Source organism: Amphiprion ocellaris, chromosome 5 (assembly GCF_022539595.1).
Source record: "Amphiprion ocellaris isolate individual 3 ecotype Okinawa chromosome 5, ASM2253959v1, whole genome shotgun sequence".
Lineage (NCBI taxonomy): Eukaryota > Metazoa > Chordata > Actinopteri > Pomacentridae > Amphiprion > Amphiprion ocellaris.
This window is the reverse complement of record NC_072770.1, coordinates 21489823-21513084: the sequence shown is the minus strand read 5'-3', so window position 1 is coordinate 21513084 and position 23262 is coordinate 21489823. Positions and strand designations below refer to the sequence as shown.

General features: G+C 41.4%; 1 protein-coding gene across 4 annotated transcripts in view; it reads left to right on the top strand.

Annotated features, from left to right (window-relative positions):
- The window catches only part of LOC111577037 (plexin-A1-like), a 203099-nt gene that overhangs the window by 158769 nt on the left and 21068 nt on the right, over nt 1-23262 (top strand). For 2 of the 4 annotated variants that reach the window (XM_055010656.1, XM_055010654.1), the window contains exons 13-21: nt 626-777; nt 4672-4795; nt 4925-5061; nt 8050-8217; nt 11424-11517; nt 13190-13426; nt 15216-15359; nt 16605-16839; nt 21323-21465. In XM_055010656.1, the coding sequence (XP_054866631.1) occupies nt 626-777; nt 4672-4795; nt 4925-5061; nt 8050-8217; nt 11424-11517; nt 13190-13426; nt 15216-15359; nt 16605-16839; nt 21323-21465 (1434 nt within the window). Of the gene's footprint in view, nt 1-625; nt 778-4671; nt 4796-4924; nt 5062-8049; nt 8218-11423; nt 11518-13189; nt 13427-15215; nt 15360-16604; nt 16840-21322; nt 21472-23262 lie in introns of all 4 variants that reach the window. The other 2 variants (XM_055010655.1, XM_055010653.1) reach the window with 1 other exon arrangement.

Genomic DNA, 23262 nt, shown 5'->3' with positions numbered 1-23262 from the left:
TTTGTGGCAAACAAGCTCCTCACCCACACCCCCGCTCCAGGACACCCAACCACCAACGTCTCACCCCCTTCACCATTCTTTCCCCCTGCTGCAACAAATGACCCCACTGCCCCGCCATGTTCTAATCCAATTAGCTTTAGCTCTAATTATGCTAGTAATGACTGATTGCCATTGTCTGCATCGGGGGCAGAATGAATAGGTCTGTGATTAGCAACAAGGCTAGCCTCCAGTAGCCATTAGCACCTCCGAACACCTTTCAAAGACCTCGAGAGGAAAGAAAGGGGAGCAGAGGTCGCTGTGCGCAGTAATTGTATTCAGTAGATTAATCGTCACAAGGTTAAATGAGAGATGTGAGTGAGGGCTTGATGGGTGGGTCCAGGTTAAGTGTGCGAGTTGGCAGGTTGTGAATGTTTGACTGAGTTGAGGTGGAGTTAATGGATCTGAGGTCATTTTTCATCTTGCTTAATGAGGTAGCAAGTATGTGATTCATGCACAGCGGTACATGACCGTAATGACTTAAGTAAACTGTCACTCATGCTATGATGTACTGCTTTGGTTAAAATTGATTGTTGTATATGTTGTTCTGGTTAACCTCATGTCCTCATTTGTTTGTTCTTCCAACCAGCTGTATCCAGAGACAGGGCCCAGACAGGGAGGGACCATGCTGACCATCACTGGTGAGAACCTGGGTCTGCAGTTTAAAGACATCCAGAATGGAGTCCGTATCGGCAAGGTGACATGCAACCCTCAGGAGGACCAATACATCAGTGCTGAGCAGTACGTTGACAACATCTCTTTTTTCATCTCTTCACAGCCACCGCTCTAAGGCTCATTTTTCTGAAACTCCCTTTTTGTCTTTGTCCAATATTGAGTGCTAAGCACAACGCTGTGACTTCCTTTCAGACCTCTGTTTCATAAAACCTATAAAGTTTAAATGCTGTTTTTTCGTTTCATACAAAACTGATTCCTCACAAACAGCCACGAGTTGTGTGTGGTACTGCTAGTCGTTATACCTGTGCAGTCTATGCAAATCTGACAGCATCCATGTGTCCCACAAATAGTCAGAGTAATAGGTAAGTCAGCTTTGACATGTCTAATTCAATCACCCGTATCAGAATTAATTCAGCTCATTCTGTTTTCAAGGTAAAACTGGATTTAATGATAGTTGAAGTGGGTGGTAACATTTTTCCACAGAGAAAAGACACATGAACACTCTCTCTGGGTAGATTCTGCTTATGACTTTGTTGGAAATTCTGAAATTTACTCCTATTTAACCCTCTGAACCCCAAAACCCACCAGTGGTTTTAAAAATGTTATCTTAGTATGTGATCTTTAAAAAATCACCAATATTAGAAGATTTATTAGTGCCAGAAGCTGTAGAAGCAGAAAGAAATGTCAGATTTTCAACAGTCCGTGAAATATCCATCTGTGACATGCAGTTCAGTGGGGAAAAAAATCAAAATGTAAGCTTAAAATATGGATATTTTTCAAAAGCAAGATGTCGGCACTCCTCAGTGCAACTGTGAAGCCATGTTTGACTCAGCTGTAACATCAGGGACTTTTTGGCTGAACTGCAGGCTGTGTTTACACAGATGAAAGAGGAGACAAGTATGTTAATCGCGATTAAAAATTTTAATCGTTGCCCAGCAGCAGGTAACAGTATTCCTCACAGCGGTAAGCATTCATAGCTTCAGTCTCTCTTTCTGCTTCTATGTCAAGTCTGTTGGATGTAACTGAGGTCTTTGTTTTTAGTGTAGATAGGTCTCTTTGTTGCAAGAGTTTTCTTTTTCTTTTTATATGTAACATGAATCATTAATTAGATTTCATTTGGGATGAGAGAATAAACATCCACAAAAAGGCACTGCTCTGTTATAAATACTCTGAGATATCAGGGCTTTTGGTGAAACTACTAGATGAGTCACACTTTCTGTTTTATGTTCAATTCAACTAAAAGCAGACAAGATGCAATGTAGGACAATTCAAAATTGGGGACGCTCATCACAGTTGGAGGTGTCCTCAATATTCTATTTCCAACTTTGTAGCTGTCATTTGTACACAAATGCTCCATTTGCTGAGTTTTGCAGCGCAGTCCCAACAGATTTTGTTTTCTCTCTGCCCCCTCGCTAAGAAGAAAACTGAAGAAATGTGACTTTGATGGTTTGACAGTCAGGACAACAGAATGCTGTGCAATTCTCACCACAGATGACAGGTGTCCCCAAAATGGGTCCACAAATACGACAGTGACATGTAAGCCTTGATTCATAATTTATAAACTCATAGATTGTCGTGTTCACACACAACATGGCTCTTTTCACATTTACATCTGTAAATTTAGAGTAAAATTAGGCGATTCTGTGTCATGTCTTTTTCTTTCCCACATATTCATTTTGTCTAAATGATCATATCGCAAAGCAACCGCGGTGGTGACGTTTAACCCTGTCAGCACTGTAACGCTGCTATGGCCTGTTGCCATAGCACCCGCTGGAGGAGAAAAAGGAGGAGGAGGGCATGGCTCGCGGTTAGACTGTCATGCTAATTAAAAGTGATGTTAGCCATACGGTGCCATTAGTGGTCCGGTTGCACTCGTCATCCCCGTGACCCTATCAGAGCTGTAGCGCAGGAGACAAGATGGAGTTACAGGACTGACAGCGAAGGTCAAATGTCAGCTGCTGGAGAGATGGAGGTTCGGTCAGTGTTGGGCAAAATGTAGAAACATTGTTCTCACTTACGCTTTCTGTTTCTGCCAGCACAGTTCATACAGCCTGCACAAGTTCCCACCTTTTTCGGTTGGACAGCAAGAAAATATAATTTTTTTCATGCCATTCACCTCAGTCATTAAATATTTAATAGACAGACTTGACTTCAGCTTGAGAAGAGTAAATCATTGGCAGTAGCGAGGAAAAACAGAACCCAGTATCCCTCTTTTTATTGCCTTATTAGTTGTTGCTGTGTGACAATTTGACGTATGTTTAATTTTTTACCATCATATTCCATCTCAGTCCCTTGATTGAGAGAGATATAATTTATGATGTCGTCTTCACAAATGTACTTTTGCTCTTTCTAACCACGTAATACAGCTCAGTGTAGCCACCTGTCATCTGTGCAATTATGATGCAAGTGAAGCCGCATTTCTAACTGAGAGCTGTCCAGCATTTTAATCATGGCCCCTGTCATAGCAGGAGACCTGGGAATAAATGAAAGGGAAAGTAAAAACAATGGAAACAAGCAGCATCGGAATGTGAAATTCATTGTCGCAGCAGGGCTGCAGTTGCCATGGCCACCTGCAGGGAGGATGGAAGCAGGAGAGTTAATAACTCATCTCAGGGAGGGGAAGCTGAAGAGATGTGTAGGATATGAGCTTGTTCAATTAATCAGCCTCTCTCACTTTAACCCTCTCTCCCTCTTACTCACGTCTTCTTTCTTTCTCCCTCCTTCCCTCCTCACCTCCCTCTCTCTCTCGTCTACACTCTCACCCTTTCTCTCTGTCTCATTCGTTTGCTCTGGCTAATTAACAGTCAAGTGTGTCTCCAGTGGGTGAAACATGAAGTAAGTGTGTGTGTGTGTGTTCTCCCTGTGGGCTACACCACCACTCCTCCCCTCACTCAATCATTTCTCCAGTGGATTTTCATTTGGCCAGCCAGTGCCCAGGGCTAAGTGTGCAGCTTATGGTTCTACAGTACGCATTAATGCAGACATACGCGTGAAAACACAGAACAGTCTCCAGTTTCTTCGCACTGCAGATTGCCTCTGATAGAACATTTGGTCAGTTTATTTTATTTTTATGAATAAAGCGACACTAAGGAATAAGGAAACACTTCATTCACAACGATTGAAAGGTTTTTATGACTCCTCGTCGGCAACAGCTGTGGTTGCAGGCATCATGTATTCAGAGCGTCCATTTGTATCCGTATGTGTGTCAGTCAGGAATACTTTGAGGGAATTTCTTCAAATTTGGCACAAATGTTTAGTTTGTGTCAAATTTCAAGGATCACTCAAGGATGATTAGAATTTGTTGGTCAAAGGTCACTCTGACCTCACCAGACACTCTTTTGACCATAAATAACCAATTATGTCCAAATTTCACAGAAATGTCTAAAGGGACAAAATGATAAGGTGATGACATTATATCTCCAGAAGGTCAAATGTCAACTTTACAGTGCTGTCATTGTATTCTGCAAAAACACCTTTCTAGTCATTAATCAACATTATATCTCACAAACAGAGGGTATGATTATGGCATTTTATATTTGGTTGGATACTGAATTGATGACACTAATCTTGGGGGCCCACATTGAAACTGTAGTGAAACTTCCAGGTTTTAGAATTTTTTAGCTTCTTTGCAGTGTCATCCATATTTAAAGCTTAATCCACTGTCATGGCTACAACTTTGTGCTCTATCAGAAACTTTTTTTTTGGCCAAACGTGAACAAATATAAGGAATTCCACTTTGCTTTTTGTTTCTCAGAACTTGCACATTTCAGAGCCTTCACTACATATGTAAGTCCGGATAGATATGGATGTAACTTTAACTTGGCTGATTGGAGGAGATATATAACGAGGCTGAGATTCTAGTTCTGACTTAGAGTTTTAAACAAAGAAAACCATTCGTTCATTTAAATAATGACGACCATCAAACTCATCTGTCACCACCTCTGTTTTATATTTTTTCAGGATTGTGTGTCGGCTGAATGATGCAACAGGTTACAGAGTGCAGGAGGCTCAGGTAGAAGTGTGTGTCAGGGACTGCATTCACCCCGACTACAAAGCCATCTCAACCAAGGCCTTCACCTTTGTGGTAAGCATTGATAATTTAAGATACGGCTGTGGCAAAGTTTTTAGGGTGATTTTATTATTGGATTTGACAGCCATGATCATGTCAATAAGTCATCCTTGACCTGCTTGTGCTCTGTCTGTGTCTGTTTAGTCTCCATATTTTACCCGTGTCCATCCATCTGCCGGGCCTCTGTCTGGAGGAACAAGGATCACCATTGAAGGCAGTCACCTCAATGCAGGCAGCGCTGTGTCTGTGAAGATCGGACTTCACCCCTGCCGCTTCGAGAGGTGGGTGAATGCAAAATACTCACAGGAACAACTGTTTGTTCTTTTAATTCGGGTTGCTGAAATTTCAAACATATTTTTTGATATTAGCATTAAAATTGCAAATATTTGTGCTCTTGTAGTACTATGCTTGAGTTAGCACTTTCTTTTCATATAAACTTTAAAATGGGTTTGCGCTGACTGTGTCTGGTAATTGTAGCTCAACTTAAATCATAGTTATCACTCTGGCATTCAGAACTAAGGGCAAGGAAGGTATGCACAGCAAGAAGTTTTGACTTTTAGTCGCAGAATTCCTGCTGTTTGTAGAGGTATTTATAGAGGCTAGGAAAATGAGCATTTAAGCTTCCATTATGCTGTTGGGGAAGCAGTCACCGTGTTGATTAAAACTCTTCAAGCAGTGGAGAGCAGTGTGCATGTAGACTTAAAGCTATAAGATGTAATCAAATGTAGGTTATTTTTACTACAGAAATACAGCAGGAAAGTAGTACCATTTAATCATCACTGTAACTGTGAAGTTGTCCTTTTTGGCGTATATTGTTTTATTTACTATTACAAGTCATAACACAGACTATGTTTCCTCCCTGTCTGTTACAGTTTTCATCAATGTGCCATTTTCCCCTCTTTTCTGTATTTGGTAATTATAGTTATTCCCTGTTTTTAAAAAATCTCTCTTTGGTCACTGCCTTTGATTTGCAGCAGGTCTGAAAAATGTGGCCGGTAAGAGGATGACCTGTGGTCCTGTAATTCACAGCAATTGTGAGAATGACAGTGTAGCCTTTCCTGGGGAAGCTGATATCATTGTTCAGTTGTGCTGTGAATGACTTGAGTGCATGGCCCACATTTTGTCACAGATATGACTGTAATTTGAAAGGAATGATATGGTGTTGCTGGTAATTGGTAACTCACATTTTGCCTGCTTTGAACCCATGTTTTTTTTTTTTTTGTGGTTTTCGAATAATCTGTCTCGGTTATCTTCCCTTGTCACTCACTGTGCCAGGATTTGAAGAAGAAGAGACATAGATCCAATTTGATATGACTCTAATTCCTCTAGCCAAGAACTCTTATTGTTTCTTTGAGTCCCTTCCTGGCAAACTTACAGCAAACTGAGCTCTGGACGAAATCCACTCATGTATGGTGTCTGGCAGATGGCAGAGGAAAGAAACATCACAGAAAAGTTTGTTAGTTCACTAAACAAGCACGTATATACTAAAGATTTTCTGGCATAAGCTTCCTTGTGAAGGTGACCATTGGTAAACTGGAAGTAGTATAGAAATACTCCTCTTGTTTCTTGTTTTTCTTTTTTCTTTTTTTGAGGAAGAGTGAATTCTCTATAACCTGAGTGTTTTTATTATAGCAGTTTCCTCCTCTAAGGCAACAAGTGACAGGTTAAACTAATGAGCTTGGACCCATCAAGTTCTTTTTATATCATATCAAAAGAAAAAGTAGAGGCCAATTTAAAGCTCTGTAGCACATCCCGAGAAAGGTGAACATAATAGTCTTGGCCTTTCATTCACTGCGCAGCAATAACCTTTATGGCCACAGTAATGAACTGGTTGAGTCCATCTCTTTAATGTGTCTTTGTATTCAGTGGGGCCTCTGCTTTAATCAAAACCTATTTACCCCGAGTCACTCATCCTCTTATCTCCCTGTGCAACCCCTTTTCTTCCCTTTTCTTCTTTTCTTTCTGTATCACCTTTTGGCTTCTTTTGTGTGGCCGCAACCTTGTCAAAAATACGTACACGGCACCACAGGCGCAACCGAACTCGACGGCGTTGTGAAAAGGGTTGCCATGGAAACGCAGCACTAGCGGAATGTGGAAACCCTCTTTTTCTAATCGTCTTTCTTTCTATTTTTTTTTTTTTCCGTCTGTCTTCATACCCTCTTCAGTCCTCTCTCAATCTGAGGACGCTGTTGAAATTGCCTCCTGGGTTGCAGAAGGGATATGTTCAACAAAGACGCCCGATACCCCCGGTTTTTTGCTCAGTTGCCCAACCCCACCCCGAATCGGTGCGAGCTGCTGGGATAGAGGCACAAAAATAGGTTTTCACTCTTTCGTCTTCTCCATCTTCCATCTTTTTGTGGATTTCACTTTCACAGCAGATAACGGGGGAGGATTTGTGTTCGGATCAGCTTGCTCTGCTCATGTTCAAAATTTCATACTGCGCCACCTGCCATCATGCCTGCACACACCCCCATTTACACATGCTCACAGCGCACTGCAAGACGTTAGCGCACGACGAGTGACACAAAACACATACTTATACATTGTTAATCTTCTGACTGTGAACTGCATTTATATGCAAATTCACAGACCTCCACGCAGTGCAAATGCACCTGCTCAGTGTACCGATTGCACACACACACTGCCGTCTCACAGGTAGCCATCCCCACCGCTGCTCGGCCAGCAGTGTCTCTCCCTGACGGGGGGAGAGGACGATCGTATGAGCCACTGGAGTGGAGCGCAAAGTTTCTGGCAGCGGCACAAAGTTTCCCAGCAGGTCACAGCTGGCTGCCTGTCTGCAAGGGAGGGAGTTACATCACACAGAGCGACGACCAGCCTGATCTGCCACTTCAGATCTGTTAGCCAGAGAACACGCAAGAGGGAAAGACAGACAGACAGACAGAGAGAGAAAAAGAGAGAGAGAGCAAGATCTTTGAAGTACAGCAGTCTGTGATTCAGGCTGATGAAACCACGACTGGACAGACTGAAAGATGTTGGCCTTGTGGATAGGCGACTGTCACCATTATGTGTGGGTGTGTGTGTGTGTTCCTGCTTTTCTGTCACATCTGATACATAATTTACAAGTTATTCAAGGGATGAAGTGGGATTTTTTTTCTCTGTGAACGCACATTTTTTTATCTGTCTCTCTCCTTCTAGTATAGGTACATAAAACCCATGGTACACGCCAATAGAGAGGCTATCACAGACCCATGCATCTAAGATCTTTTCCTCTTGTCCTCTCCTACTTCTATTATCTCCTGCTATTCCAGGCGGAGCAGCAAGGAGATAGTGTGTGTGACCCCAGCTGGCCAGGCCTCGGGACCCACCCCAGTTATGGTGGACATCAACTCTGCTGAGCTGAGGAACCCAGAGGTCAAATTCAACTACACCGACGATCCCACAATCCTCAAGATTGAGCCTGACTGGAGTATCGCCAGGTAAGGAACCAATCAGAATCTTTCCTTCAGCCAGTCCAGATGTGGGAAAAATGAACCTTATGTACAAATGTGGGCATTTTTCTGCATTGCTTAGTAGCTCATAGCTAGGTCAAAAATAAGACTAAAGTATTAATTACTCCCAGTATAGCATATATGGTGTATTTCAACTCTGAAAGTGAATAATTTAGAGGAAATGCTGTAAAACTGGGCTATATTTCAATAAATTACTGTATGTTTCAGGTTTTGCTGCAGCATATAGCTAATTCCATCATATAGCTAACTCAATCAGGCATCACTGTATAATACATCAGCATGTCATATGATTATTTCATTACATCAATACAGGGTTTGATGTGTTATTCTGCTTGATGTGCTCTACATCTACAGAACAGATACAAATGCATCAATGCATTATTAATCCCCTAGTGGTGGTTATGCCATCAGTTAATGTCTTTTTTTAAGGACTGTAGCCTACTAAACTGAATTATGAACTCTATGTAAAGGGTGATAAATGCATCATTCCACCAGCATATTCCTTGACTTGGTCTTGAAGAAAAAAGCTTTTCCTATCTATTGTCACACTCGTCTTGCTTTCCAGCAGTGCATTATTTATTCTGTTTATCTTTATGTTTTTCAAAAGTAAATCTTTGAGAGCAGGAACAGCAGTAAAGGTGGCTCCTGAAGCAGTGCACTGCTAGTTGATAAGCTGCAGCAGAGATGTATCTGTAAATATTACTCGACTTGTTGAAATGAAACTACATAGCCTCATGAAGATTTCCTCTGCAAACAAGCTGTGTTATGGAGGGGGAGAAAAAAAGCTGAGCCTCCAAATGCTAATGGGCTCACTAGCATGACCTAGAAACTCCCCTACTTCTCAGCTTAGAAAAGAAACACACACATAAACACACACAAACACACACTATTAACTATCTCATTTGCTTCAAAAGTACTGTTCCAGGAACTTGTCATACATTTTTTCTTGTATGTTTTTCTGTTGCATTTATTTAAAATTCTTCAATAAAGCTTGGTACTCATACCAAAATATGAAAAGTAAATGCTGAATAAGAAAAAAAATGCTTGTATAAGTTGCATATTGCCATCAAAACTTTGTTTCTCTGAGATAATTTTTTAAGTGAAAGACTGTTTTCTTTTGGTTCAGAAATTCTACACCTCCTGCAGATATTTCACACTATTTTACTCTCTTTGAACCTCTGTTGAATCAAACTCATATTTGTGTCGTTTTGTTGTTAAAGCATCTGTAATGTATATGTAGGACATACTAGGTATTTATTTTCTAGTATCTCCTCTTAGGACAGCCAAAGATTTTTTCACCGAACACATTGTCTGTTCAGACATTGTAACAATCCTCCACTGCATCATCGCAGGGGAGTGAGGTGAAAATAGAAGCTGTGTTTAAAACTGCAGGGAGACAAAATCTCTCATCATGCAAAAGAGGTGTAAGCGAATGAGAAGTCTCATTTGGAGAGGAATGAATGAAAGGTTGAGGGTAGGAGAGGAAAAGGGAAAGCGTTGGCTCCTGCATTGGGGGAAAATAACCTCGGCGCTCGGCTTTTGTTTGGTGTTTCACTCAGTCCTCCCCCGAGGAGACGGCGCATGGTTCTCCCGGCCAGTCGTGCTTTTTATTTACCAAGCTATTTTGTCGCCGTGTCCCCTTTGGTGACCCTGTTGCCAAGGCTATTTCAAACTGCGGCAAGCGCTCTCTTGTCCAAAACACAAATTTGACATGACTGAGACTTGTTCTCCTCCCTTCAGGAGGAGGTTCTCAGACTAACACAGACACATGGCACTGCAGCAACGATTCCACGCCGCTACGCCTTGTTTACACGTTGTAGTAGAGTGTACACAGTATATCACATAGTATATAATGTAGTAGTGTACAATGTGTGTGTGGAGAAGATGTTATCCTCTCAAAAACATCACTGTATAGTGTTGCCACATACATATTTTGAATTATTGTATGTTCACCCATCAAAAAAATTATAACCGTACGCACATCTCTTAAATTCTTTTGTCTGTTGAGTTTTGACACCAGACTCTTCAAAAATTGTCAGCCTCCTCTAAGCCTCTGAAAAGCCCTGAGCCTTGTTTTGCCTCAGGTGGCTTTCTCTTGCTGGTAGCTCCTCGGAACCCAAGTCCCTCCAAAGGCCAATTTCACTTCAAGCCCTGAGACTGGCCTCACCTCCCTCACCTTTCTCCACCTTCATTTGGCCTCTGTAAAACACATCCCACCCAAAGGTGCATGGACATTTATTTCCAATTTAATCACAGAATGGTCTGAAAGGGTCAATATTTTTTTTTTGAGGGGTTTACAACACTTACAAGTGATGTAGAATATCTTCTTTATTGGTGTATGCTTCCCTTGTCTGAAACCTTGCAGAATACCAGCCAGTGTATCATTCATATAATATGCTTTCTTTGGAAGCCACTTGTGACTCACAATAGCACTGGGTTTTTATGCGTCGCCTTACCCCCACTCCAGTTTTTAAGTTGTATGCTAACTTATTTAGCTGCTGTCAGAACAGCTCACATCAGATAAAGTTCAGCCTCGCAGGCCAGCAGAGGCTGTTGAGAAGGCAGTGGGGGGGAATGAGCCAGCATCACATAGACCTGAATAGGTCACAAGTGTAAAGGTTACAGAACATGTCAGATCACTGACACAGGTGCAGTTATGTGTATATCTCATGTTAAAAAAAATGCCTTGCACTTGTAATACACTCTGATCATATCTCCCCTGGCTTTCAAAATGTGGTGATGAGAGGCCAAAAGCTTGAGCTCTCTGGAGTAATGCTGCGTATTCGCCTATTCTTCCCTCCAGCCTGCATATCGGTTTAAACAAGCTTTTAACATTCATGAAAGGGTTTTAGCGTTACTATCATTACCTGAAAATGGGCTTCCATGAATAAGCAGGTGAAAGGCTACAGCAGGAGTGAACATTAATGGTGAATCGCCAACTGGAGGGCCCTCTTGGCTCCCACAGAGAACAGATTTATTAACATTTATCTCTGCTGATAGGCCTGTTGAATAGTGTATGCACTCAGGTCCTGCGAGAAAAAAGGCAGCAGGAGATACATGAATATGTGACACAAGTGCACATGGAATTGTTTTAAATTTCCCTCATCCCATTGTATAATTGTATTTGTCACGATTTTATTTCTAACATGTTTTGTTTTCTCTCTGTTTTTTAGTGGAGGAACCATGCTGACCATTACTGGAACCAATCTGGCCACCATCAAGGAGCCTAGAATGAGAGCCAAGTATGGAGCTGCCAAGTCTGAAAATGTGAGTGGTTGGACTCAGACACCCGCACACACTTTTTATTGACAAAACAAAAAAAGCAGTGACTTGACTTGGCAAGTGAGACAGACTGTGGCCATTATAGACTCACAGGTGTCTCTCTCTTGCTGTCTCTCTGCTGGCCTTACCATGGAGAAGCAAATTTTCACACGGTACACACTCCTGGGACGCAGACACAGACGCACACACCTGACCTGTCGGTCAACCAGCCAAGGGCCCATTTTCTGTTTGTTTTTGATGTTGAATTTCCTTTTAGCAGTTTAACCTTTGAAATGTCAACCAGCAATAAAGCAGCTCTGGCAAATCCCCCTCTCTTCACCTAGCACCACGGGGCTTAGCTAACCTTTCTCCCACTCCCACTCTTAGCGGAAAGTAAAAATATCCCTTCTTTTTCCTTTATCCCACCTCTCTGCAGTCAATTTTATTTAATGCTTCATTTGACCTATAAACATAGTATTGTTCTCCGTCTTTGTGATTATACGCATTCTTTCACCATCTGACGTAAGGCTATAGCATGCTGTGAAACTATGCAGGGGTCTCTTTTGCCATCCCGTGCTATCATTAACAACTACTGGCTGACCTCTCCTGTTTCTCTGTGTGTCATTACAGTCTAATTTGTTCTACAGTGACTGATTTAAGTGTCGAACCCCACAGGGGATTTCCAGATGATATCAACACTGATTACAACACTGATGTTATTAAGCCAGCCTCTTCCTCATTATGTCATTACGGAGACATTTAATCACTCACATCATATAACCCTGTTTCAGCCCTCATACGTATTGTTGATGGTGCTGGAGTTATTATGATATTTTATGTAAGAAGTTTGAAATGTACTTTAAAATCATGCCAATACTGCAAACCGTGCAAGCATTTTTAAATGTTGGGAACCATCTGAATCTTTTAAAAATGCCCCCAAATTATAGCATTTATCAGTTCCAATAACTTGAAAGATCAAAAGAATTCCTATATTTTCAATCGTCCCACTTTCTTTGAACGACTCATCCATAACGTGTCGTCTCTATCCAAACCTAAGTGTAAAATCATGATACCTTATTGAAATCACCTTGTTCTACATGTCTCATTTAAACATTTGACAAAAATAAAAGATTTGCAATAACTACATTCTGTTAAAACCAAATGATTTGGTGTACCTTGTCGCAACTAAGAATTACTGACTCAAGTTTGACCAGCACTAATGTGAGAAAAATTCAGAGACCTTTCAGCTGAACTCCGCAGAACTGCTGGCTTTGTTTACTTAAAGTGGATTGGAGGCAAGTGTGAAATAAGTTTAAAATGTAAGCAGTAAATTATCTATAATATGCAGTCACTTTTCACTTTTTTTTATTTAACTTTTGCTTTTACTTTTTAGATGGTTTATGGCATTATAACTTTGTTTTACTACACAAATGGCATATTTGAGTTGACTCTGCTTCTAGCCATGATGCTGTTTCCATAGGAGGTGCAGGATTTTATCTTGCAGTGACAGGAGCAAAAAAAATTACAAAAGAAGCCCAGAAACTACTTGGTGGTTAAATGTGAAGTGAAATTACCTCCTTAAACTTATCTATTCCTGATATTTGTTCTCTGTTCCTGCTTCTGTTTTTCCTCGCTGGTTGCTTCTTAATTATCATTTTCCCTCTGTTTCCTTCTCCAGAACTGTACTGTTCTCAACAACACTGTGATGGTGTGTCTGGCGCCCTCTGTGGCTGGATCTGACAAAGGCTTCTCAGAGGTGGGCAGCAGTCCTGATGAGATTGGCTTCGTCATGGACGACGTGCGCTCTGTGCTGGTCGTAAACGAGACTTTCAGCTACCACCCGGACCCTGTGTTTGAACCTCTGAGCCCCACAGGCACGCTGGAGCTGAAGCCCAGCTCACCACTCATACTCAAGGTAAATTGCCTTCTGCTCTTAGCATTGATCTGTTGTGGCCTTGTCTCTACCTGGCTTTGCTTTACATCCATCACATTCTTTGTCTTTTCATTCTTTTCTTGACTTTACTTGTTTTTTTCCCACTTCCAGTCCTACATCTTTTCTATGCTTCTCTGCATTTCTCCTCTCTTTGTTTCTTGTTTTGTCCTCCTTTCTCTCTTTTTGCCTCACCTTTCTCATTTTATTCCTGCTATCTGTCCTCTCCTCTTGCACATAGTTCACCAGGAAAGGGTGGGGGAAGAGTGTATTTATGGACTGAGTTTGTGGTGGTTTAGCATCAAAGCTTTCTATCGAAGCTTACTCTAAAGGCGAGGGATAAATGTCTCCACACACCAGGACACTGGGACAAAAGAAGGTTAGCTGAGTGTTTGCACTCCGTTGACACCCAAGAAGAGCAATAATAGCAGATAGCAATATGCCAGTAATGTTGAGTATTGTCAACAATGTTTAAAGCTCAATCTCACAAATAGTTATTTCAGCAGAGGCCACTGCGACCTCCCAGTCAGCATCAAATGCAGCTGATAAGACACTGACAGGCATTTGAAATGATTTGCTCCTGTATAGACACCTTCCTCCCTCCTTTCTCATTTTCCTTTCAACAGATTTCTTTCAGATGTGCCTCAACCTTGAAAAATGTTATTTCTCCACCCGCTGTCTCCAATGGGGTTTGGAGACCTTTAACAAAAAAAAAAAAGTTGTTTTAAAACGCCCCCTTTAAAATCAGGTGCAAAGGAAAGTAATGTTTATAAAATGGGCCCATGCATTGCTATGCCACCTGCTCCGATTTTTATCTGATAACTTCTGAAGCGAGACTTCACAGCCATGTTTACTCTAAGCCATAGAGGCAGCTCACATTTGAATCCGGAGTGCATTTGCCCCACCCACCCACGCTGTCTTTTGTCACTTCACCTCTCCCCTTGAACTTCAAAGTCTTTCAGGAGCGAGAGAGAAAATTATCATGCAATTTCATGGAAAACTAAAGCCTTTTTTCTCTTGGCCAATCAGGGTGGAGTTTTAGAAATGAAGATTCACGACTTTCCCCTCCTGCAACTTCAAATATAATTCCATAATGAAAAGCCCTAATTGCCCCACCATGCTCCTGGTAAAGAACTGTAGAAATAAGAAGCACGGAAACAGCATCCTATTAAATAATTGCAGAGGAATTAAATGTCCATCTGAATTTTCCAGCAATTAAGTCTTCCCACCCTGCAGAGCACAAGCGAGTTAGAAAGAGGAAGGGAAGGTAAAGGTGGCAGAGGAGAGGAGAGATTTCTGTTGAATTTATTTACTCGACTGAACATCCATATGTAATTGACATATTATTAAAGTCCCTGAACTGCATTTCTTACCTGTGCTAGTCCTAAACTAAATCAGTAAAATAACACCACAAGTGTTGGATTAAAGGAAAACGAGGTAGACCCTCTCAAAATCAGAATCCGTATTTTTGTTTGTAGACTGACTAAACTCATGATTTGGTCAGTTTCTGTGAAAAGAATTATCTGGCAGCATCAAACAGAAGTACTGTTGCTATGGTTACCTGCATTTTGAAGCACCTTGTGCACTGATTTAGAGCCGTGGATGAACTGTTGACAGACACCTTCCAGCCAGTCTGGGACAGGCTATTTTTTTTTCAGTACACACCCCAGTTAAAGTGAATCCCTTTGCATTTGTACTGTGTGATTATTCCATTTGTGTCACTGTAGTCTTGACTGTGTGTAAGTAGCTGAGGTATGTGTGTGTCTGTTTCCAGGGCCGTAACCTAATTCCTACAGCCCCAGGAAACTCTAAACTGAACTACACGGTGCTGATTGGGGAGACGCCCTGTGTTCTCACCCTGTCTGAGAGCCAGCTGCTATGTGAATGGCCTAACCTGACCGGAGAACACAAAGTCACTGTAAGTAAAACTTAAATTCTTGTCTACATCACTGTTTGCTGAGTGTTTTCCCGTTATGTGATGTGTATGCCCTCCATTTGTTACCCTAATCTGTCACATGCTGAACCAAGCGTTGTGACATTCAGGTTTCGGGGTTTGGATACAGGCATACAAAACCTGGAAATGAGCATAATCTCTCTCTAAGTTACATTTTTCTGTGTTAAGTACCTGTTATTTCATCATCCCTCTTGAATTTTTGTTTTTTTTTCATTTCACTGCTGGAGCATCTGGCTTTCACATTTCTTTCAGCCTGTCATCCTGTTTTCTTCTATAGTAGCTCCTGTTCTCTGCTCTTTCCGCTGTGCTATTCAACCTCCTTCTTTAATGTCACTCCACTTCCTGTCTTTTCGTTCATTCATCTCATTCTTTCTTCACATCCACCAGACCTAAATCTCTTCAATTACTCTAGATTTCTTTTACCCCATTCATATAGCTACAAGCACACAAATGCACACATCCCGTCTCTTATACCACTGGCAGTGCTTGCGACTGTATTTATGTCTTAGAGGCTTTTGATCAGTCTGGTTTGGCTGGCATCCTCCTCGGGATTTGAATAGTATTGGTATTAAATAGAAACCAAAAAATGGCTAGTGGGCGTTAGAGGTCTGCATCTATTTTTACCCCCCTCCGTTTGGTATTTCATAGACATAAGCCAGTTAAAGATGGTATAAAAGGGGGGGGGGAAGGGGACATATCTCAGTGTTTTTCATTCACATGTTCTCCAAGCAGAAACTGTTTTGATGTGATATGGTTGAAAGTAATATGTATGTTTGTGTGTGTCAGAAAATATGCAAATTATGTCTTGTATGTTTTTTACTGGTTCCAAAAATGGCCCAGGGGCACAGATGTTGCCTCCCCCAGTGTAGATATAAAGAGTTTTGGGGACTTTTGGCTGCGCTTGGCTCGACTTGGCACAGCTTGGTGCGCCAACATAAATGCATTGTGGAATACAGCTTTGGAAGCATGTGTACTTTTTTATTAGATTAGATTTGGAGCAGTTGTGGCCAGGTGTGACTCTAAATTGGTTACCATCATGTAGGTCGCATGTATGATTCTTCCACTGTGCAAAGTTCGTAGCTATAATATTGGCTCTTTTTGAAATATTGCTGCAAACAACCCCTTTTTGTTCTGTGTATGTATATGCTGTCTTTCATCCATTGGCTAATTAAACACAGGAGTGTAACTCTTAACATGTCTGTCTACAAGGTGCGCGTTGGAGGCTTTGAATATTCACCAGGAACACTGCAGATCTACTCAGACAGCCTTCTCACCCTGCCTGCCATCATTGGCATTGGAGGAGGTGGCGGCCTGCTCCTGCTGGTCATAATCGTGGTGCTGATCGCTTATAAGAGGAAGTCACGGGATGCCGATCGCACCCTCAAACGCTTGCAACTGCAGATGGACAACCTGGAATCCAGGGTGGCCCTCGAGTGCAAGGAAGGTGAGTCCCGACCAAATCTGGTTTCAGCTGGCGTGATGCTCGCTGCTGAAACCTGCAAAAACTGCTTACGTAATGCTGGTGTTCTCGCAGTTTCTTCTCGTCTTTCTCCCTACTTCCCTCTCTTCATTTTTCTCCCCACAAATAACTCCCATGTCCCCAAATAACTTTGTGTAAATCTCTCCCTTGCTGCAGCTTACCTCAAAGGCCGCACAACTCCCATTCAGTAGTCATATCAATTTCTCTCTCTGCTCTCTCTCTCTCTCTCTCTCTCTCCAGCTCTCTATTTCCTCCTCCCTCTCACTGCCAACTGTCCCCCCTGCTGTTAGGTGGCAGCGGTGTGTGTGCATGTGTGCGTGGGTGTTGGTGTGTTTCCAGAGGAGTACTTTGATCTGAGCCAGCCACCAGATGTTGGCTCTCCACCCCATGAGAGAGCCGCCTGGCTGGCCTCGCTGCCATCCACAGTGAGAGAGGGAGGGCGAGATGGAGGTTAGATAGAGACGGGGCACAGAGGTGGGTAAGTGAGGGATTGTAAGGAAGGAGTGGCTTGGCACCGGCTGAAGGAGGGGAAGAGGGAGAGAGAAATTTACACAGGAGTACATTAGCATATATTCATTTGGCAGGAGACAGCGTGGATCCAGTGAGAGGCTGCTGATGCTGCTACTGGTTTGTCTGGCAGGAGAGAGAGAAAAGCAGATGGGGGGAAAGAGAAGGAGAATACTGATAACCATGTTCATCACAATACATTTGTATTAGAGAGCACTTCACTTGTTGCATTGTTTTAGTGAACCTTGTTGTAAATTTACTGTATTTACGAGTAGCGGTTACTCAGTCAGATTAGTATGGGCTTTGTGCCGCTCTAGTATGTAGGAAAATACAATATTGCATCAGAATTAAAGAGTTCCAACAATTTGGCTTTGCATTTCAAAAAAGCTGGAGGCAGAATTATTGTTGTTGTTATTGACAGCTGTATCCACCAGATGAATAAACAATCTGCCAATCAGATCTTAATGACGGGTTCACATCCTGCATAACTTGTAAGTTGATTAATGGCTTGTAAGATTCACAAAAAACACCTCAACAAGTTTAAAAAAACCTAATAAATTGAAAGTCACCGCAGTGCTATATGAATTTTTCACATACAGATCTATTTATCGAACTTGGAAGGTACGACTACATGTGAAAAAAATCGATCCGATCTTTGGTAACATCAAAGGGAACTCTTAAAAGGCATAGGTATGGGCTGAAGTGGTTCAAGGTTGCACTAGCCAATATGAACATAGAACAGCTAAAGCTCTTATCAAGCTATCTCTGATCAGGTTGCATTGTGGGTAATGCAAAGGTCTGTCCTTGTTTTATTTTTAATATCTAATGCAAATCAGACAGTGTACGGGGTACAATGCTAAATTGGTCGACTTCTATTTTAATTGAGTTTAGCTAACACTGCTTAAGATTTGTGCCAATTGTAGATATTGGCAGGTTGGACACATTTACTTGACTGAATGAAATGAACTGAAATGGATTTTTGGGTTTTGCTGTTTTTGTTGGTTTTTAGCAGCTACACTGCAATAGTTCAGCCACATATCAGTGGTTCACCAATGATGGTAATGAGTAAAAGGTTATACTGTCAGGTGTAGTATTAATAAGACACAAAATCCCAATGTGTTTTAGTTGTAGGTTATTAAAGGTTAATATTAACACTTCGCCATCCCACAACCAGCACAAATGACTAATCCGATGAATGGTTTTGACTGAGGGCTTGCTTCATGACAATTCCAACCGTCATAGCTAATGTTTCACGCTACAAGATCCATGTCAAGGCAATTATACCAACAGTAAATAGTTATTATATTTTATGTGTTATTAAGAGTTCCTAATTACATATATTAAGCTTTGAAAGAAAGGAATTTCTGTCTTACTATTTTCTCTGAGGTAACATTACATCCAGCGTTGGCACTTTTCCCACCGTTTCACAGCATCCACTTAGTATAGTGAAACTGACACAAGAGGGAGCGCTACACTAACAAGGCTATCTTTACTCCAAACTCTTTATTTATTATTTGTTTACTGGCCTCGTGAAAAAATACAATTATGTGAAAATGATATTTAGTCAGCTCAAATAATTGATTAGTGGACCAACCAGTTAATCATCCTATCATTAGTCCACAATCCAAGACTGTAATGTAGACTAACTGTTAAACAATTACAAATTTCCAAACCAAGCTGAGATAATCTCACAGTAACTGATCAGCACTTTTCTTTCCTACTGTCGTAACTGTGCTGGTCATCTGCAGATCTGAAGAGGATCATTTTCTGTGATTTCTTTTCCAACTGTGCACTTCACACTACTCCCCCTGACATTCACGTCATCGTGTCCTGCTCTTTTGCAACTACCTGTACCCACACACGTATAAACCCACACTGAGGGTCAAACTGTGATTGGCTGGGGTTTGTGGCAGTAAGTCCATGTGCCCTGACCCTGTCTGTCCCCCGCTGTCACCACTGTCTGGAAGACGACAAGAGGACGGATTTGGAGAGGGACAGAACGAGGGAAATAAATCTGGCAAACAACCTGTGAGAGTAGAACAGGGGGCATAGAAGAAGAGATGGATTAAAAGATACTGAGAGGAAAAACAACAAGAAGAGAAGAATTATTAGAGAGCAAATTGGAGAGAGAGTGACGGCCGGACATGAAGGTAGCAGGAGATAGAGGTAGATAAATATTTGGTTGCAGAGAGAGACGGGAGGAAAAGAAGCAGACTATTTGGAGTGAAAAGAGGGGAAGTAATTAGAATATGTGAGATAAATAAACGATGAATACTAGGAACAAATCTGCTACTTTAAAGGAAGTCATAGCCAAGAGGCAGAAAAACTGAAATGTTTAAAGACATACACACTTTAAACATACATGAAAGAAAATAAATGGAGCAAAAAAAGATGGGATAAGGTGAAGAAAAATAGCTGGATGAAAGAGAGATGGACAGCCAAGGGAGCTGATGGGACAAATGAAATAAAGATGGAGGGATGCAGCAGAGAAAAAGCAGCCATAAGGGGGAGTGAGATGACCTCTAAGATGTCACTTTGAAAGGAGGAGAGAGGGAGAAAAAGAGAGATGGGAAGAGAGGGACGGGGTGACACAAGCCATCTGTTTGTCTGGGCTTTGGTTCGTTATTTGTTTGGGTTGTGTATCCATGTGTTTTGGATGATGCCATAGGACACACACTGCACACACACACACACACACACACCGATGTGCTCATGGAACCGTGTAGCTGTATATTTTCCCCTCAAGAGATTTTTATATTTATTTTAAAACAGACTTGATGCAGGCTACCAGAAGCGTTAGCTGTATGCTCTGTTGTGTGGGATGTATGTGAGAGAATGGATTTGATCCCGTTTTTCCTGCTAGATGTGACTTGTGAAGCCATTGGAGTATACAGAATGGGGTCAGAACACACACTCTGTGGGAATGGAAAATGTGTAAAAACATTGACACGTGCATTCACATAAATCATCTGGGCACAAGGTTATGTGTTCAGCTGTGGGGCAAGACGGGGAAAAAGAGCGTGTGTCTATATGTGTGGCGTGTGTATATGTGTGTGTATGGCTGCAGGAGTACAAGCATGTGAGGTGGCAGCGTGTAATGTGTGTGTACTCACAGGCTCATGTTCCTGTGTGCGATTGCATCCTGAACTCCCCTCCAGCCACTGAGCACCAGAACTCTTTCCTCTCTCCTCCTTCTTCCCTCCATCTTTCTTAGCACTGAGCGATCGCAGAATCCTGCTTTTCACTGCTACTCCTCCAGACGCCTCCGTCTTTTCTTCACTTTCACCTATGTAGCTGTTTTCTAGTCCAAAACATGTTTCTGAATACCGCGTTGACAGGAGTATGAATAGCTAAAGATAAAGAGTCGCTTTCAACTTTGTTTTAAGATAGATTTTTTCCACACTGTGACCACAGCTTCTCTGTTCTTCTCTGTTGGGTGTCGTTGTTTTAAGTCTGCTTGAGAACACAGCTTGAAAAGGTTTACGATGATAATGTACAACTTTCACACCTTAATAAACTATACTTTGCTCGTTAAATACTTGCAATAATGTTTTAACATGCAATCTTTATATATAAAAATAAATATTTATAATCTTTATATATATGTATCAAGAAAATGTTTCTGCTGCTGCTAAGAAGAGATTTTTTTTACCTTAAAGAACAGTGGTTTGTTTGCCATATAAGAAACTACAGGATTATAACAAGCATTAGTCACCAAGTGTCTTTACATGAGTACATTCTGCTGTCAGAATGTTTAACACCGTGCAGAAAGCCACTTATTACCAAAGGTCTCATCAAATTCAAGTGAACAGTCATAACTATTCCTGCCAAATGGAAGTCTGTATTTCATTTAATCTTGAGACATTTCTGTATTCTTTGAAAGTCACTCATTCTTGACCTTCATTATATATTTGTAAGCATTTCCTTGTCCTCTGTGCAGCCTTTGCAGAACTGCAGACGGACATCCATGAACTCACTCAGGAGCTGGACGGAGCAGGAATCCCCTTCCTGGACTACCGCACCTACGCCATGAGGGTCCTCTTTCCTGGGATTGAGGACCATCCTGTGCTCAAGGAGATGGAGGTACGGGTCAGTAGAGAACACTCCGCACGCATGCACACACACAAACACACAAACATTTGATCAATGAATGAATGAAAAGTCCTCTGTGTGTCTTGTAGTCATGATATTTTAATATAGGACTCTGGATAGGCGAATGACAAGAAATGAAAGAACCAAATGTATAAACTATCTGCATTTGGAGTGTGATTTAAAAGGAAAGTTTGAGTAAGAGAGGAATAAGAAACTGAACAACCAAGTTTAAGAGAAATACAGCTGAGATTCAGCCTATTTCTCTTTTAAACTAAGCTTCTAAAGTTATAGCTTTTAGCGTTTTGTCTGTAATTATCGTTTGCCTAGTGTAGGGCAGAGGTTCTCAGACTGAATGCTAAAATGTCTGCATGGGATGTTCATCCAAGGTCAGAGGTTCAGAGCCATTGTTCATAGCAATACCATTTAATCTACTCACTTAAAGCTTTTAAGCAGCAAACATGGAAGTTCAAGACATCCAAGATAATCAAAATACATTCAAGCCTAACAGGAGAAACAACATTGTTTGCATGCAGTCAGTTTTATCAGTATGACCCCTGAACTCTGAAACATGAGTACACCAGAAACATCACATCTGTTATTACTGAAGCAGACACGGCTCAGAATGTTATGTTATTTATTTATGATTCAGACATTTTTTATATTTACACTATTTGTATAAATTGTGTGCTAGACAGTGAGATGCATTCTTTGTATGTGATGTAGGAGCTGATAGCAAATTCTCTCATTAAGCTTTAATGTGTGATCAGCAACACACAACACTGTCTAGCAGTAGACGTCACCGTAACAATAATGTGAACTACAGCTGAATAAGCCAAATTAAAACCACATTTACCTGAGGACAGGATCACTGTGAACAATCTCCAGCTGCACTGTATATTCACTAACAATTTACTGATGAATAAACAATTGATTTCAAAATGGAAGACGTTACAGTTTGTACTTCATATGATTAACCCTACCCATAGAAGTCACAATGTGCTCCTTTTAACGGAAGGCGACATATAAAACATTTAATAAAATAGAAACTGAAAGTTTTAGAGATTGATTTAATGTAGGTGATCTAACATAAGAATCTCCATCACGTCAGAGGTGGACTATCTACAACTACCAACAATCTTCAATCTTTAACTGTTGAAGCAGAAAAAGGTTCAAGCCCAAACTAGTAAAAAAAATAAAAAGTACACGTAACTTATAGGTCAAACTCTAGTTTAAATTAATGCTGTGCTGTGATGGGATAGTTCCTTTTGGAGACTGAGCAGCGTCTGAGCCCTACTAAGACTTGGTACAAGTGATAGTTTGCCTCTACAGGACTGATCCTGTTTGAGACTCCCAAAAAAGCCATGTTCACACATTCAATAAAACACTTTCCCCTCCATTACTGCTCGTTTCTCAAGATGAAGCACTCTATTACTTACATGTCCATGTGTGGACACTGTACTGCAGCATGCACATACGCTTTCATCATTTCTCTGTATACATTAGAGTGTGACTCGTGCATGACGTGGGAAATGCACAGTTGTGCTGAACGACATGCATGTAAGGTTGCGGCTGCAGCAACAGGCCCGAGAGACATTCACTATCTACTTGTGCTATCAACTGTATTCCAAAGGGATAGTGTAGCGCGACATTGGATTTTCATTTGTATGGGCCAGGCAATCACAGGCCACAGTAGCGCGCTAGCAGGCAGATCAATTTCTTATTACAGCATGAAGACCACATTCTCACTTCAAACCACCGTTTCTCTACCTCAGAAGGGGAGGCCCGTTG